The sequence below is a fragment of the Sesamum indicum genome, linkage group LG6 (assembly GCF_000512975.1).
Source record: "Sesamum indicum cultivar Zhongzhi No. 13 linkage group LG6, S_indicum_v1.0, whole genome shotgun sequence".
Lineage (NCBI taxonomy): Eukaryota > Viridiplantae > Streptophyta > Magnoliopsida > Lamiales > Pedaliaceae > Sesamum > Sesamum indicum.
The window spans coordinates 5,648,559-5,667,700 of NC_026150.1; the positions used below are offsets into that span (position 1 = coordinate 5,648,559).

Sequence of the window (19,142 nt, forward strand, 5' to 3'; positions counted from 1 at the left end):
ATTGTGTTGTAGGTTGCTCAAATTACTAGATTAATTACGTTATGATTTTTTAGTATGTGGTCTCTAGAAGATTAATTTATAATTAATTATTGTAGTTAAAAGTAAAAGAATATTATGAATATTAATTAATCATAATTATACCATGATTATTTTTAATTAATTGCAACCAAAATTTAAATTTTTTTTGGATTATATTGCTAAGTGATTGAGAAAGTACGGAATAAATGTTAGCTATATATATGAAGTCATTTTTAAACCGCCTAAAATTGAATTGTACGTGTAGAAAAATGCAAGCGCCCCCAATAACATACGACACGTGCAAATATTACCATGTGATTTGACATTTGACTTAATTTTTGTGACCTCAAAAAATAATACTAAATATTGTTTCTTTCATTTGTAAAGTTTTTCAATTACTACCCATATAATAAATATGTGGATGATATTCATATATGAAAAAATAAAATAACTTTTATGTTCTCAAAAATAATATCGGACATTTCTCGTTCATTTTAACACTTTTCCAAAAAAAAAAAAAAATTAAATCTACCAAGTATAAATCACATTACTCATACGCTTTTGAAATCATTCAATCCTCTTCCTTATTTTTTTGTTAAGATCGATCGAGATCTATCATGATTTTAATTATATTAAAAATATTTAACGTAATTTTTAATTATGACCGATCTCTTAACAAAACTTGCATAAACAATAATTAATATCAGTTGTACAATAGTAATTAATTAATTAGTATTTATTATAATATTTGTGATAAAATATCTTATTTTTTGGAAGGTGTTTTATTACTTTAGGAAGGAATTAAGAATTATTAATTAATTCTCCATTTAACAAATATTCTAACATAGGAATGAACTAATGCTGACGTCTAATTGCTTCAACACAATTAAGAATTAGAATGAAATAATAATAGTTATTTAAATGAGTATATGTACATTAATTACTTCAATTATTAATTGGAATCAAATGTCGCACAATTTTGATTTTTTTTTTTTTTTGTTACGTACAATTTTGAATTGACTAGAGTATATTGACGTGGTAGGTTTAATTGATTTTTTCTAGATATACATAAATATATGAATTTCAATAATCAAATCAACGTCAAGTTTTGCGATCTGATTATGTCACTCTCTACATGCTTATGTATAATAAATAAAATTTTAATAATAATTGTGTCAATATGTACATGCGTATATATAATAAATAATTTTTTATATTTTTAAATATATTATAAACTAGCATGAATCTTGTACATTGCATGAAATTTATAATTTTCTTATTCGAAAATTATAAATTAATAATGATAAGTCATATTTTAATAGTCGTCCTACTATATATAATAGTCCAAACTTATCTATACAAAATTTAATATTGAATTTTTACTAAGTTTATTTACAGAATATATATTTTAATAGTTTTACACATTGAGAAATTAAAATTCTTTTATAAGTTTCAAGTTCTTATTCAATTAATAAAATACATTATGTAAAAGTTATTACTCTATTACCCTCATATATTTTCTCCTAAAAAATATGATTCATATTAAACAATCTATTAATTAAATTTCTCAAAGTAAGAATAAAGAAGCATTAGCAACACCATTCCCCCCCCCACAAAAAAAAACAAAATTTGATTCATATTAAATACATTAAATAAAAGATACTATCATATTTGCCTTACGATATAAACTATTTCTGTTGAAAAAAAATATAATTCGTAATAAATGTCCCTTTTGTAATCAATTTTTTGACCAAAAAAAAAATAGTATCATCTTTTGTTTTCTTCATAAATAATAAATTTAACAAAATTTAAAATTAATAAAATGTAAAGATATTTATATTTTTAAATTTTATATATACTAAGAAAATTGAAACATTAGAAAAGAAGATACAATAGCAATATATACATAATAAGAAATTTCTAATAATGTTGTGCTCATTAATTATTATTGTTATAATTTTTTGTGGCCCAATACCCAAATAATGACAAGCCCACTTGGTGGCCCACCTACTGAACCAACCCACTTGGAGGCCCTCTACTCAGACCCGACCCACCACCCGTCCGACCCAGGTTACTAACTATATATATAAATATATATATATATATATATATCTTAATCCTAACCCTAATTCTATTATTCCCCTCTTCTCTTTCACCTTCCGTCGATTGCTCTTTTTTTCTTCTCTGTACGCCTTCCATGGCTGTCAATCCTCTTCCCCTTTCCACTGTCGTGGATAACAGTGGTTTTCCAAAGCCAAATCTATGGCTTTTGGAAAGTCGTCCAAACTTTCCTTTTCAGACCCAATACACTTGGAGGCCCTCTACTGAACCAACCCACTTGGAGGCCCTCTACCCAGACCCGACCCACCACCCGTCCGACCCAGGTTACTAACTATATATATAAATATATATATATATATATATCTTAATCCTAACCCTAATTCTATTATTCCCCTCTTCTCTCTCACCTTCCGTCGATTGCTCTTTTTTTCTTCTCTGTACGCCTTCCATGGCTGTCAATCCTCTTCCCCTTTCCACTGTCGTGGATAACAGTGGTTTTTCAAAGCCAAATCTATGGCTTTTGGAAAGCCGTCCAAACTTTCCTTTCCTACTGTTTTTTCTACCCCTATAAGAGGAGTCTGACTCCTCACTCTCTATAACCCGAGCGAAAAATTTAAGTTTCCTCTTCTTATCTCTAAGTTCTAAGTGAACGTGAGTGGTGGGTCTGGGGTGATCATGTGTTGATTTTTGTGATCTAAGGTTCAGTTTGTGTTGATGAGCAACTGTGAGTTTTGGTTTTGGCACCTGTTGGATCTGTATTGATTATATCAGAGCTGTAAGATCTAATCAATTAATCTTAATTATTGTATTTTAAATTTTAAAAAAAAAAATAATTAAGAATTTACATTTTACTAATTTTAAGTATATATTATAAGTTATTATTTTAAAATCCCCATCCCTATCCTGCTGCCCTCTCCACAAACCCCCATCCCCACCAGCCGCCTCACAAAAGTATCGTCGCCAACGAATTTGGTGGCCTTGTTGTTGCCCAAATTACAGGCTACGCTCAGATATATTGAGCAATATTGTTATCGCAGTAGCCCAAAATAGTGTAGTTCAGGACCCAGTCCCCTTTGGGCGTTGGCGGACGCTGTGGTCATCGTCCATCCTTTTATTTTTTTTAATTTTTAAAATTTTGAATTTTAAAATTACTAAAAAAATTAAATTAATTAAATTTAAAATAATTTCAAATATAATTGAAGGAAAGTTTAAATATCAATTTCAATAATGGTAAAATTAATTTAAATTAATATTTTTAACTAAATAATAATTTAAATTATTAATAATATATAATTTTTATGATTATTAACATTTATAATTTATTAAGATATTTTAAATTTGAAAAATAAATTTACTATATTAGTTTTTATACTGTGATTTTAATATAATACTTCAATATAAATTATAAAACTCCAAAAACTTATATATATTTTATAGTTTTTTAAGTAAATATATTTAAATACATACGTTATTTTTTGGATAGATGAAAATACAAAAAACAAAACACCCAAAACAAGTAAAAGATGTATATGTGAAACATATATAAATACCATGAGGGTATTTTGGATGGTGTTTGGCTAAACTTATAAGTTTCTCAAAACATCTTATAAGATGTTTGAGAGCTTATAAAATCTCAAAATAAGATGTTTTGGATCTTATAAGGTCTTCAAAAAAAAAGTTAAATTTCTTAACTTTTTTATAAGATTTTATAAGTTATATAAAATTATTATGTCAAAAGACAAAAATATCCCTTTTCATATACTCACAAACACTCTCTTCATTCTCTCTCTCTCTCTCTCTCTCTCTCTCTCTCTCTCTCTCTCTCGCTCACACACACACACACACACACACACTTTCTCTCTCTATAATTTAAAAAGTTTTTTACTATTTAATTTTTCTAACAGTCAAAAAAGAGAAAATACTTTATTGTTTAATAATAAATTATTATAGTTAAATAAAAATAAAATTATTATTGATATTATATTCCTTAAAAATTATAAATTTAAGACATTATAAACTATACGACTAGCAATAATCATTGTATATTTAACAAAGAAAATATCTACTATATATTTATACTAATACTCGATTAGCACGAATGTATATATTATTTTTATTCAAAAGTTTAGGTAATAATTCGTCATTTTTTTTGTTATTGTAAAAAGATTGTCTATTAAACTTTTATTTGAAATTAAACTAATGTGTACTATTTATAAAAGCGTTTTCAAAAATTTTAAAATAAAATATGTTAAAGAATAACAACTTATTTGATTCTAACGGTATAATGTTCATTTTAATCATTTCACTAATCAAAGACCTTATTAGCAGTTAAAAAAAATTCAAATTCATAAAGAGTACGTGTAATACATATCCCGTTAATTACTAAAAAAAATATTTTTTTACTGAATTTTACAAAATATAAGTGGAAATTTTACATATTTTAGGCATTAATATAACAAAACGTGGTATTTGATGCTGACTGAAGCTAATGTAAATCCATTTAAAGTGCACCTGTCTAGAAGGATGAAGAAAAGGCAAATAATCATCATATCACACCAATCAATACTGCAATAAATAAATCCACCTAAAAAAGACAAGACTGATAATGATACACTTTATTTTCTTGACTTTACTGGATATTATATATATATACCACCTCGTACATTAAGGATTGCAAAATAAGAATTCTAAATATAACTGTAGTAAAAAATATTCCAAAATTTATTTATTTAAATTCTTTTTTTGGCAATTGCAAGACTCAAGTCACCAAATTCTTGAAAGTGGCAGGAATTAGGGTTTTTTGCTGTTTGGACACTATTTTTTTTTATGTGCCATGTAAGTGCTTACATAGAGAAAAAGTAAAATTATATAGAATTAATTTTGAATTTTCTATTATGTATATAATTATAAAAGTAAAATTATTATTTTATATAGTGTAAATTAAAATAAAATATTAACACACACAAACCCCACATCCCCCCACGTATCCAATCGATCCCCCCGACGTCGCTGTAGTCCCCTCACAGGAGGGGACGATGGTGTCACCAGCTCCAACAAAAGGGGGCGAAGTTGCAAGCTGGGGGCGACAGTGTGGGGGTAGGGATTAGGGGGAGAGTCTGGTGGCGGGAGTGGGCTTCAGTTTAGGATGTTAGTTTTTTAATTAAATTGTATTATATAAAATAATAATTTTGTTTTTTTATAATTTAAAATTATCTATAATATAATAATCTTATTTTTTATAATTTTACATATTTATATTTTATTGTTATTTTGATAATATTTTTTCATTGTCATATTTAGGATCTTTGATTTGCCACCTTTTAATAAACGGGAAAGTAAATATAATTAAGTGTATATATATATATAAAGAGAGAGAAAAATGCAAGCAAACTCTTTTGATATCGCAAATGAGCAAAGTACTCCCTCATGAAAAAATAAATAGCGATTTACCTCCCTATATTTTGTAAAATATAATAATTTACCTCTCTATAATTTTTAAAATGGGGCAATTTACCTCTTTGTATAAGGAGGTAAATTGCTTCATTTTAAAAAACAAATATAAGAAAATAAATTGCTATATTTTTTTCATAAAAAAATAACATACTCATTTTTAATATCATATAGGATAAATTATTATTCACGGTACAGGCATGGATGTTGGTGTGAAGGGAATTAATGACATGGAGAGTGGTCTTGTTTGGCGACTTTAGTTTAGTTGATGTTATAAAAGCTGGATGAAATTGATGGAAGGCGCACCGTGTCGTCTGGAGAGCCATTGAGAAATCGTGTTTTCGGGGGGGTGGTGCTGGGGAGATGTTGGCCACATGGTTTGAGCGGCACACAGACATCCAGCCCATATATTTCAAGCTGTGTGTTTGAGTTGGCAAATTATTAATTCTTCCATCCATCAATCTCCCTTTCTCTATTCCTTCTTTTGCCTGCCAATAATTCCCATTGCATCCCTCAACTGTTCACACTTGGCTAATTCAATTTGATTGAGGTAAATATTTTCCCACATATATATATATATATAGACTGGAAAATTTTAGTTGGAATTTAACTCGATAAATTACAACGAATTATATGATAAGTGTAATACATTTGTTATGTTATTTATTCGATTCGATTAAATTTAGTACGGACAAAAAATTTCTATATAGACTAGGCAATCGGGTTGAAAAATTTCATAGCAAGCTAGTAGGAAATATTAAAAATCATGGAGGAAAATAGCAAGAATGGTTTCGACTTTCGAAATTGGAAAATGCTGCATATTGTGAAATAAGATGAAACTGCAATAGATTGCGAAATAAGATGAAGCTGCAATAGATTGCGAAATAAAATAAAAGATTGTAATAGATTATGAGTAAGGAAGGTCACAGATTAGCTTGTTGCCCTTATTCAATAAATGATAGCCTTACGTCAGAATAGCTGAAGGAAAATATTGTACTCTCACACTACTCGTCATCAATAGAGTCCAGCTATTCGTATAATATAGCTTGTCTTTATTTGAGATGAGTGATGTATATTGGTAATATATATTTAGTTGTAAGGGTAAAAAAGTAATTTTAGTATAAATTAGGCACATATTGAGTACATACAATCTACCACACCATATAACTCTCAATACCACTGTAAGTACCAAAAATATAATTCTTTAAAAGAGACTACTATTCATTGATTGACCTTCATGCGTACGGAAATTCTCCCTCTAAAACAACATTAATTTCACCTGGTATGCAATCGTATCGTGGGTAAAACTCTCTTTTTATCCTTTCATTAAAATCACAACCACGTCAATGAGATAACTACAAAAAAAAAAAAAAAAAGAAAGAAGTAAAAAAAAAAAAAAGACCTAACCGACCCGATCCAGGATTAAGTGGTCTTGGGCCACTCTGTCTCAAACGAGCCTAGGCTGAACCAAACTATTTTATTATTGATTCAATTCAGTCATGGGTTGGGTCAACCCAACTTAGCTCACTGTGCATCTTAATTTTATGTGATGGGATTAAGTTGGGATAGATTAATAATAGACAAAATATGGGGTGTGATTAAATTGCCGTACTATATATCTTATTTATTTGTATTGATAAAATTTAGGATAAAATTAAAGGAGTCAGTGATTAGCAGTGGCTGCCACCATTTCTATATACTACATGTAATATATATGTAAGTTTTATTTCAAAAATTAAGTAAAAACTATTTTAATTTTTAAAAGTCTAAAATTTAAAAAAAAATATATTTTTATTTTAATAGATATAATGATAAATATTATTTATATCAAATAATATAATTTTTTTTATATACTTTTTTTTTCTATTCAATATTTAATGAATATATTTTATAATAAATATTATCAGAACATATTTAAATTAATAATCCTTCAAATTATACAATATAATATAATTGGTAAAAGAAAAATATTTTAGATTGAAGAGGGAAAAAAGATTATTTTTAATTTTTTAAAAATAAAGAAAAATAATTTAATTTTTAAAAAATGTGAAAATAATAAAAAAAGGTATTAAAATTTATTTTAAATATAAATAATAGTAATTTTAGTATATAATATAACTTAATGCCACATGGCTACTAATGTCACTTCAGATTTTATTTTTTTTTAATTACAACACTTTTCCTAGTTTGAAATGCTAAGTCATATTCAAATGTTATTTTTCGACAATTTTAAATAAAATTTTGCGAACAGTATCCTAAAAGCGAGCAAATTAAAAGATTAAAATATTATTTTGCAATCCTAAAAAGTTAAAAGATTAAAACGAAGAATGATTAAAAGTTAAAGGACAAAAAATGAATTTGATCCAAATAAATTAATACCAACATATTATTAGTGGAACCCGAACCCGAACCCGAACCCTACCATATTAATGGGGCGGTTTTAGTTTTGCGAATTAAGGGTTTTTTTTACTCAATAGAGAGGAAATGAAAAGTGAAAAGGTAAGGGAAAGGAAAATAATAACAATTTTCTTACAGGTTATTTGGTATAATTAAAAAATTTAATTTTAATAATTATAATGATTAACTATTTTTTTCTTTTATATTAAAAAATAAGTTAATGTTATACTCAAATAATTTTAGTATATAATTTTTTTAAAAAAAATTATTATTTAAAATATTAATCAAACAAGAATAAAAATATTCATCAAAATGAGGATTATGTATTTATTCTAAACTATTTAGTTTAAATAAAATAAAAAGTACATCAATGATCGATGATGTAGTAGTTTTTCTGCGATTTGATTATTTTATTCTAAAAAGTTATGTATCAATATTATGTCAACGGGAAGAAAAAAAGAATTAAAAAAATATTATATATATGGATAATTGAGTTAATAAAAATAAAATATGTATTATGTTATACTTTTATTTTTCTACCCAATTTTGAACTGGAACGAAATTGGATTCTGGAGGAGTTTCATCGATAAAGGAAGAAAACTCCAAAAAATTATTAGGTGCAATGTTGAACATGTGTTGAATACAGACACAACTTAGACATAATGTCCACGTATGCAAAATAAAAAAGAAGGACAAAGTATCGGTCGGACATGTTTAGGATTAATTCTTTTTATAATTTCAAAAAAAAATTGGGCTATTTTTAAAAATAAAAAGAGTTTTAGATTTAATAAAAAAGAAAATAAATTATTTACTCATCTCAAATTAAAAATTTTGGATCAAAATTTACTAAAAAATTGAGAGATGGTAATGATGATTTAACTAATTTTGATGATTAGAAAATTTTTATTGCGTACCTTTTTGAAATAAATTGATTATATATATTTTTACACCACATTTTACAAATTTAGATGTAAGAAATATTTATTTTATATTTTATCTTGATGTATTTTATATTGTATATTTTAATTTTATAAGAAATTGATAATATACATAAAAAAATGAATATATTATATATAATCGCTATGTCATGGTTGTATTCATTTCATATCGTGTTCGTGTCCAACCATCACAGAATTTTTATATACATTCAATTTTACTTTTCCTCCCACATCTCCCTAATTTTACTTTTCTTCCAGCTATTCTCCCTAATAAATACTAATTTTTTTCTTATATATTTATTTCAAATTTTTACTTTTTTATACACCCATTTTTCATCCAAACCAAACAAAGCATAATTTTTTGTTACATTAACCTATTATTTCCACAGTTTTCTTGCATAAAACTCATGTTACTGAAGAACAAAATTGTGATTCAGTCGCATTCTTGAAAACGATGGAAGTGAAGAAGTTCTGCCTTTTAGAGTGTAAAATCACCAATGGGGTCCGATCAAAAAGCCAAAAGATGAATACGAAAAAGGGATTATTGGATGAAAAAGTGCTACTTCAGTCTTCAATCCATTGAACTTTTTATATATACCCCGTCAACCTCTTTTCTCCCTCATCTCATAATCACTATTTTTCCTGAAGTTCGGCTGATTCTTGGATAGTCATGCCCAACCCCATCAAGCACAACAGCAACATCTCTCTCGCCATGGAGAGAGCTGGACAATGGTAATCATCACTAGCTCCTCAAAACCTTGTTTCTCTTTATTGCAAACACAGCAGCTCTGCTCTGGTTTTCTTATCTTTTCTGTTCATTGATCTGAATACAGGGTTTTTTCTCAAGAACTTCCCACTGATGTTGTTGTGGAAGTAGGGGAAATGAGCTTTTCTCTTCACAAGGTACATTTATGGGGGGGAAAGCATGGTTCTTGAATGTGAACTTTCTGTGTCTTCTGATCGTGAAATTTGTTTTCTTGCACTTGGGTTGTGGCAGTTCATGCTTGTAGGGAAGAGTAATCACATAAGAGAACTGATTCTTGAATCGAAAGATGTCGACTGCGCAAGAATAGACCTGTCGGGCGTTCCTGGGGGCGCTGAAACCTTCGAAACAGTAGCAAATTTTTGCTATGGTTTCAATTTTGAGATCACGGTTCATAACGTGGCAGCGCTCCGGTGTGCTGCTGAGTATCTGCAGATGACTGATAGCTATTGCAAGAACAGTTTTGCTGGGAGGACTGAGGATTTCTTGTCCCAGGTAGCGTTGACAAGCATGTCCGGCGCCCTCGCTGTGCTGAAGTCATGTGAAGAGCTGCTTCCCATGGCGGAGGACCTCAAAATTGTCCAAAGATGTGTTGAAATTGCAAGTGCAGAGGTACTACCTCAAGTGTTTGTTCAAATTACTTACTGAGAAGGTCGTATGGTTTGTAGATAGTAACTAGTGGTTTGCACAGAATATATGGAAACGTTTGCTGACCCATTCTTGGCTCTTTTGCATGTGATAGGTTTGTTTCGAGGCTAATTTTCCAAGTCGTTCACCTCAAAATTGGTGGGTTGAAGAGCTAACAACCGTAGGCATAGCCTTCTTTGCAAAGATCATTGCTTCAATGACGTGGAGAGGTGCAAAGGTCTTTACTCTAGCTAGTGTTATCATCGCATATGCTGAGAGATCACAATGTGATCTCGTGAATGACCACTCTCGAAATGGCACAGAATCATCATTGTATTCAGGGGAATCAGATACCAGGACCCGACAACGGGAACTTATTGAGTCCATAGTCGCTCTGTTGCCCTTGGAAAAATCTGCCTTTCCCATAAGGTTCTTGTGCTCTCTCCTGAGGACTGCAATTTGCTTGAGGGCAGACAACAGTTGCAAAAATGAGCTAGAAAACAGGATATCCATGATCTTAGAGCATGTGACAGCTGACGATCTTGTGGTGCTGTCTTTCACATCTGACGGTGAGCTGTTTGATCTTGAGAGCGTGAGGACGATCATCTCTGGTTTTGTGGAGAAAGAAAAGAGCATAGACGTTTTTAGTGCCGATAATTTGGGGGAACTATGCTCCAGAGCTATGCTGGGAGTTGCCAAGACGGTCGATACATACCTGGGGAAGGTTGCTAATTGTGACGAACTTAGTATTGCGAAATTCAACGGGATCGCGAATTCGGTGCCCAAGGCAGCAAGGAAGCTTGATGACCATCTTTACCGTGCTGTTGATATCTACTTGAAGGTCAGTCCCATCCTTAAAATTGCTGATCTGATGATTCTGATTAGTGGTAGAAAATTTCTATTGCTTCACTGCTAGGACTTTGAACCATAAGATTTCGAGTTCACTGCTTGGATGTCTAAAAGGACAGCCTTTACAAGTTCCATTGTAGTTTAGATAATATGTAACCAGTTTGAATAGTCGAGTCGAGTTTGCTAGACATAGTATGAATATATCATAGAATCACTATATTTTAAACCATCTTAGTAAGCAGAATAGGCAGATGACCCCTGCTAGTCAAGAATATAGTCTTCTCCAAGCTAAAACATGTTAGTGACAATTACAGGCTCATCCATATCTAGATGAAATCAAGCGCTTGAAGGTGTGTAGTGTTATGGATCCTCTCAGACTATCTCACCAAGCTCGGGTTCATGCTTCACAGAACAACCGTCTACCAGTGCAGATTGTCCTCCACGCCCTCCACTACGACCAACTCAAGTTAACAAGAGGCATATATGATGATCACTTGTTGCTGGATGCCCCAAGAGCAAGAAATTACCTGCAGATTGATGTGTCCCTTGTCAAAGAGAACGAAGCTTTGAGAACGGAGCTTCTGAGGATGAGAATGTGCATGCGAGATATGCAGAGAATTCAGGGGACGCCATATAGAAGTAGAGTGAAGAAGCACACTTTCTTCTCTTCACTGTCTAAGACCTTGGGGATCTTGAATCCATTTAAGCACGCACGGAAGGATACCTCGAATGTTGATGATGAGATGGTAGATTCAACCACGCTTAGAAGGGGAAGGTTCTCTATCTCTTAGGTTCCCTGTGCGTGTATGTGTTGTGTGTGTGTTTCTATCTTTTTTTCTTTTTCCTTCTCATTTTTGTTGACTTGGTGGCGAAAGAATAGTATTCCCTGCAAAGCCAATGTTTTTATTGGAAGTGTTTGATAATATCATATGGAAATGAAGTTACCTCGTTTAGTCGTTAGCGATGCTATGGAAGATTATAACAGAGTGTATATCAATTTATACAGTCAATTTAACCAAAATCCTAATGACGATTTTTTGCATACTCTCCTCCATACCTCTTGGATGTCCTCGTATATTCATTTTGATGCTAGTGAAGAATCAACGTTCAAATTCCTTAGATGTGGTACTGAAAAGCACATCTGATTATTATTATTATTATTATTTTTTAACTTACGTATCCAACTACCACATACACCCTGTTAATGAATTTTGAACCCAATATCTCTACAGTAAAATATTGAGTTTCAAATTATTGGGATGTTCCGAAAGTAACAACATATGTGTGACCCCTTACTTTCACTTTGAAGCTATTTATGGACCTATAAATATTTGAGTCTTAAGGCAAACATTTACCTTTCATTTAAAAAAAAAAAAACAAAACTAATAAAAAAGAGTGGCTTTAACATCTAAAAAAAAAAAAAAAAAATTTAAAAAAGACAAGAAAATGATGTAAAAAAAAAAAAAAAAAAAAAACTTGAAAGGAGCAAGCCAGCCCAACTCCAGTGAAGGCCTAAATAAGAAGGAGTCCACGTGGAAGCACGATGGCAGTCCATGTAGGATCAATCGTCTTTGCCATCCCTCTCGAAGGCTGAGAAAGTAGATAAGCATCAATCGCTAAAACTTTCAAAACATGGCAACTTGAGAGGAGAAATATGGGCTCAACCCTATCCCGGTTGCAACCTTCCGATCGAGGAAGGTGGAGTCCTATCTATGACAAGGTATCCTTCTCAATTGAATCCAAAATATAGGGGATTATGCTTCATTACTGAAGGCCTATGTATGTTTACCTATAAGATATCAGACTCTAAGAGCCCGGAAGAATCCATCTAATTTTACACTTAAGCACACAAAACTATGCATTTGTATATGATATGATCAAAATTAAGGAAGTGATTATTCCAATTCGAGTAGGGATGGAGCTCCAAAAATTACGGAAAGAAGATGAAGTTTTTTCTTGAAATTGTTCTCTATCATTTCTTTTCTTCATTTCCACTAGATATAGAGGAAAGTATAAACATCTTTTCTAAGAAGAGGAATCTCTTATTTGGACCTATCAATATCTCATTTTTGGATCTAACAGAATATTTCATTGCTTTAGCATCATTGTTAAAGAACACAAGTTGTTCATAAATGTGACTAATTGAAAGCCCGAAATTAGAGTATGATCGATTAATTTTATAAGTTAGTAATTTGTTCCTTAATTTTTACAAAGTATTATAATTTTGTTTTCTAAATTGAGGTATAATTTTGATTCTAATTTTTATAAATTTGTTACTATTTTTGTTCATTCAGTACCTTTTTCTTAATATATTTAAATTCAATTTTAATGATTGCCTCAAAAAATTTGGATATAAAATTAATTTTGTCCAAAAATAGGGACCAAAAGTGTAATTTACCCAATATCCTTGAAGGAAGCCAATAGGCGGTGCTTTTACGACGGCGTACGCTTCACATTTCTCCCAAATTAACAATACGCAGCCCCAATACTTCAGCTTTTCTTGTTCCCCACTCTTTCAATTCTTCATTCTCCTTCAGCCATGGCCGCCGCGATGGTGCTCGACCCGAAACCTTCCCAATCCCAACCACCACCCACCCGGCCCGTACCCGAATCGGACGCATCCTTCTCCGCCGACCCGGATGAGGATCTGTACTCCCGGCTAAAGACGCTGCAACGGCAACTGGAATTCTTCGAGATACAAGAAGAATACGTGAAAGACGAGCTGAAAAATCTCCGCCGCGAGCTGCTGCGCGCACAGGAGGAGGTGAAAAGGATCCAGTCGGTGCCCCTCGTCATCGGTCAGTTCATGGAGATGATCGATCAGAACAACGCCATAGTCGGGTCGACTACGGGTTCCAATTATTACGTCCGGATCCTCAGCACTATCAACCGTGAGCTCCTCAAGCCCTCCGGTTCCGTCGCGTTGCACCGTCACTCCAATGCCCTCGTGGACGTCCTGCCTCCTGAGGCCGACTCCAGTATTTCGCTCCTCAGCCAATCTGAGAAGCCTGACGTTACTTACAACGTAAGTCTCTTCCCTTTCTTTTTTATTCCCTTCTTATTCTTTTCCCCTTTGCTGGGGCATTTTAAATTAGGGTTTTTAGATTTTCTTTGCTTCCAAGTGAGAATATTCGCAACTGTTATATTTAGTGTTTGGCTGAATATTTTGATTTAGGTATGATGATTTAAGTATTTACTTGCTGAGCTGATTAACAAAATCTCAATTTTTCTATGTGAACTTATAAGCTCTTGGAAGGGTTTCTATTCTAGGTAATAGCACCTCGCTCAAATCTTGGAAGTGATTTGATACTTCGAGAATTTCTTTGAACCAAACTTGGCCACAAAGCACAATTATTTCAGGTTGGGATCTGATTCAGTTTGTCAAACCTATTCTATGGGTTGAGAGTTGAGTTAATCTTAGTCGTAGTACTTTATGGTTCTTGTGCATGATGTAAGCGCAGTGGCATGAGCATCCTGCTTCATGTACCAGAGTTGTGGTGAAAATTTTCTCTTGTTCTTTATCCAGGCAAAATGGACACTGCCTTGTCATTGTCCATAGCTTACAAAGTTGTAGCAATTCTCTCTTCTTGTTATTGGATTAGGCACATGTCAAGAGGTGCTATATACAAACATCTCTTGATAACCAAGTTACCAAGAAAAAACAAATCGGAGGCTCTGAAATTTAGAATATTTGTGATGAAAGAGTACTTAGCAAACACTATGGTTGGACTAATATTACTTGTCTTTTATGACATGATTAGTTTGCATGGTCAGTTGCATATTATTTTGATGTTAGACTTGTTCATATTCATAACCCAAAGTTTTTGGTTGATCAAATTATATTGCTTGGCTATTGAGTTTGGTGTGTCCATAAATCTCATAATAAGTGCCTAAAGATTCATAGTGAACTTCGATGGGAGTTTCTCTTGAAGCAATAACACGTTGGTCTAGTCGCCACTGGAGCCACAAAGGACTATTACAATGAGAGTTTTTTGAAATTTGCTTTGATTGTATTGTAGCGACTGATTTTGTAGACGGGTAAGGTATGGTTTCCAAAGGAGGGAAGGAATGGGTTTAGTTTGGTTGCTCATAAAGTATGAAAAATAGTGCTGGTGGCACTTTAGGGGGAGAAAGAGAGTGGGAGAAGGAGAGTAATTTGATCCACACCAATTCAAGGATTAGGTTATTTACTAATAGTACTAATGTAAGACAATTTGATGTTGGGCTTCGTCCATATGAGGAGGGATTCTCAGAAGTTATTGTAAATTGTTGACAAAATGTGAACAGCGAGGTAAGACCTAGATGTACTGTTATTGAACAGCAATATTTGCGTTGGTTACTAGTCATGGAAAAGGATGAAATTAGGTCCCACTTTCCATTGCAGCGGAGGACTTTGTGTAGATAACTCTTGCACCCTGGCTAACAAACTAATTATTGTTATGCGGGAGAAGATGCTGCTGGAGTACAAGTGCATGCTAATTCGTTGGCTATAGCCTACAGGAGAAGTTTTTTATTACTTGTAACGTACTCTTCTATTGGCAATATATGGAGTAATACTAATAACCTCAACTAGGAATGTCATTTTAGTTGCATGTTCGCAATGCTAATGTCAACTTGCCTCTTCAGTTTGGGTCAATGATGATATATGTACCATTTGGCGACTTGATGCATAGTCACATTAATCTGTATTCACGTTGAAGCTTGATATAAAATTATTAAAGGTTGATACCTCATACTTTCGTGAGTAAATTTGACCCGGTGGAATGCTAGTGGTATAACATTTATTTGTTTCTCTTTCTTCAATCATCAATGTTAAGTTACTAATCCATCTGTTATAAGTTTGTAGTAATTTAATAAGCATGAGAACAGCTTCTTACTGCCCCAATTCTCTGAAGTCCTTGTCTCTCCTCATGAATCACAAATAAAGAGAAGATGGTATTCACTTCTTAAGTCACAAGTCTGCACTGTCAGCAAATTCTTTGTTTCTGTTCAACCTCTTTGGTTGGGGGATATTAGTAGACGTATCATTTAATTAGGCAGAAGGTCACTCACTTATTCCCCCCATGGCATAATATTAAAAGCATTGGAAGCATATCTAATAGATTTGTTTAATTCAAAGCAATCTGTTGTAATTCCCCTGTTCTAGACCTTGTTATTGTGCTGTAATAGAAGGTATCCATGATTAAAATTTCATGTATGGTTTTCTGTATAGATAGTGGTTGCCATGATTCACTTTGTGTCATGTGTCCAGTTGATCTTTGTCCCCTGTTTTGGCTAAATATGTTTTGTTTTTCTTTTTATGAAATTATGTTCAGCTGTGGATTTATTTCTCTTTGGTGATTCTATCAGGATATTGGAGGATGCGACATTCAAAAGCAAGAAATCCGTGAAGCTGTGGAGTTACCTTTGACACATCATGAGCTGTACCAACAGATTGGCATAGATCCTCCTCGTGGCGTGTTGCTCTATGGCCCGCCTGGCACTGGGAAAACCATGCTTGCCAAGGCTGTTGCGAACCACACTACTGCATCCTTCATCAGAGTTGTTGGCTCAGAATTTGTTCAGAAGTACTTAGGAGAGGTATGTTAAAAGTCGATTGAGTTATTACTCATGCACTATTACTCGTGATTTTTCTGGGAAATGGCTAGTTGTTATTTCTTTCTTTGCCTTGAGAAGTTTCTGGCCCAGAGATGTAGTTTTCTACCTAATTAGTCATACACCTGAGTTTTTACTCTCCTTGAACATTGAAAAGTGAACAACAATCACGTGGCTAGTGTAATTCTCTTCCCATGTAATTTAGTCTAGCCAAACCTAACCTAGTCCTGACAAGGATTTCCCCAGTTATCTTTGTAACTGTGTAGAATTTGGTACTGAAATTTCAGCTGCTTGGAATGACTTGCATTCCTTCCTTTTCCAATCTTTGTTGGTCATAGACTGTTTGTTTCTTTGTAGAAAATGATGGATTGGAATGGGTAAAAGAATTTTTTCATGGTACTTTTACTTGTTCTTAGGATTATCTGTACATACTTTTGTCACTTTTTGTGGTGTTACTTTGTTTTGCTTTTAGGAAGATGTGGCAGTTGAAGGTTTTATTGTTGTCACTATATCCACATAACAATCGGGACTGACAGTCCAAAATGTCTCCAGGGTCCGCGAATGGTTCGTGATGTTTTTCGACTTGCAAAAGAAAATGCACCTGCAATTATTTTCATTGATGAGGTAGATGCAATTGCTACAGCTAGATTTGATGCTCAAACTGGAGCTGATCGAGAGGTTCAGCGAATTCTCATGGAACTTTTGAATCAGGTATGTTGAGATATAGATGAAGATGAAAAGTAATAGCAACATATGAAGATAAAATTTTCTTTTCCTGCAAATTCCAATTTACTTTATCAAGTTGACATATACTATTGCCTGCTTGTACAAAAGAGTGGTTATCGAAAGCATCCATGTCTCATTGTATACCATTAACATTCTAAGTCATAATGTACTTTGTCTTTACAGATGGATGGATTTGACCAGACAGTTAATGTGAAGGTTATCATGGCGACGAACCGAGCCGACACTTTGGACCCTGCCCTTCTACGTCCGGGAAGACTTGATCGTAAAATTGAGTTCCCTTTGCCAGATAGACGTCAAAAGAGGCTCGTCTTTCAGGTGAATCTCGAAGATCATGTACTATTTGATTGTTTGCGGGTTTGAAAAATAAACAGCATTATATTAAACTGTTCTCATATCTCACACACAAAAAGAAGTCTCAACCCAATTAACCTTTAAAAGAGGAGAAACTGCGAGGAAAGAAACTAAGAAGAAAGGGACTATCCTCCTCGGTGAAGGAGAAAAGAGTTCATAGATGCTTTAACTTCTCTATCACCATCAACTGCAGTTTCTTTGTGTTGCTATAGTTGATAGAAAATGGGCCCTGTTTGCAGGTCTGCACTGCTAAAATGAATTTAAGTGATGAGGTAGATTTGGAGGACTATGTGTCTCGGCCAGATAAAATCAGTGCAGCTGAGGTCAGTGATTCTGCTCACTTTTGCCACATTCATACAGAGAGAAATCAAGTTACTTATTTACAATATTATATGCTAGAGACCTCTTCCTCTGATCTCTGCCACGATCCCCCACATTTGAAGCAATCTTAATGTTCATTGTCGATGATCGATACAGCTATCAGTCTAATTGACCATAACTACATTGTTTACTGGTGCAGATTGCAGCTATTTGCCAAGAAGCAGGTATGCTTGCTGTAAGAAAGAATCGCTATGTTATACTCCCCAAAGATTTTGAGAAGGGTTACAGATCCAATGTGAAGAAACCTGACACTGATTTTGAGTTCTACAAGTGATTTAGTGAGCTATGGGGGAAAATGTTAGACGTATGCATTCTCTTGCCCTTTGATTACTGTGTTGAACAATTAAAGGAGAAAGAGAAGAATTTCTGGATTCTGTTAGACAACCAAATTTTCAGTCAAGTGTTTGTCGCTAAACTGTAACTTCTATTATCTATGAAGTAGTTGCTTCATGGATCAATTATTATCCATTATATTTCACAAAAGCAGACACTCTTTGCATATTTCAATATTCTATCATTGTTCTTATCATAAAACATGTTTACATGATTCTGTTCATCAGTCGGCTATCCCCATTCCTATTTGAATTTATGTTCTATGGCGATGCTCTCTTTTTGGCCCTTAAACGAAAAGATTATCAATTGCTCAGTGAGGGTGTTCCGGCACTATCTTTGTTCTAGTTTGTTTATGTTGTTTGTACTGCCTGCCATGTATCAGTAGTAATGCTGTTATTGGTAGAGAGATGTTTTTGCATCTTTTAAACGTTTTGTTCTGAAAGCGAAACAATGCTCAGCATATAGTTTTGTATGGAAGAAAGGCTCTATAATTATATATTTCTTCCGTGTGATATTCCATGGCTGAAGATGCATGCACATCCTTATCGTGCTACATGTCATGCTATTTATATGAATAATAAAACATCTTTAAAACAAAATCAACCGACTTGATGTTGTCTTGTACAATAATA

The 19,142-nt window shown here is 32.8% G+C and overlaps 2 protein-coding genes across 3 annotated transcripts; both read left to right on the forward strand.

Moving 5' to 3' along the window:
* LOC105163846 (root phototropism protein 2) lies at nucleotides 9,310-12,063 on the forward strand. Of its 2 annotated transcripts, none has more exons than XM_020694530.1 (5): nucleotides 9,310-9,596; nucleotides 9,698-9,767; nucleotides 9,862-10,239; nucleotides 10,370-11,095; nucleotides 11,514-12,063. In XM_020694530.1, exons 1-5 carry the CDS (start codon nucleotides 9,535-9,537, stop codon nucleotides 11,892-11,894), a joined length of 1,617 nt encoding a protein of 538 aa, XP_020550189.1. In that variant the 5' UTR covers nucleotides 9,310-9,534; the 3' UTR covers nucleotides 11,895-12,063. The 2 variants fall into 2 exon arrangements, with proteins under 2 accessions (XP_020550189.1, XP_011080638.1); XM_011082336.2 differs by having other exon boundaries at nucleotides 9,313-9,596; nucleotides 11,418-12,063.
* LOC105163847 (26S protease regulatory subunit 6B homolog) lies at nucleotides 13,541-18,684 on the forward strand. The gene is made up of 6 exons (XM_011082337.2): nucleotides 13,541-14,128; nucleotides 16,453-16,683; nucleotides 17,251-17,409; nucleotides 17,608-17,760; nucleotides 18,036-18,119; nucleotides 18,317-18,684. The coding sequence occupies exons 1-6, from the start codon at nucleotides 13,643-13,645 to the stop codon at nucleotides 18,449-18,451; spliced, it is 1,248 nt and encodes a 415-aa protein (XP_011080639.1). The 5' UTR covers nucleotides 13,541-13,642; the 3' UTR covers nucleotides 18,452-18,684.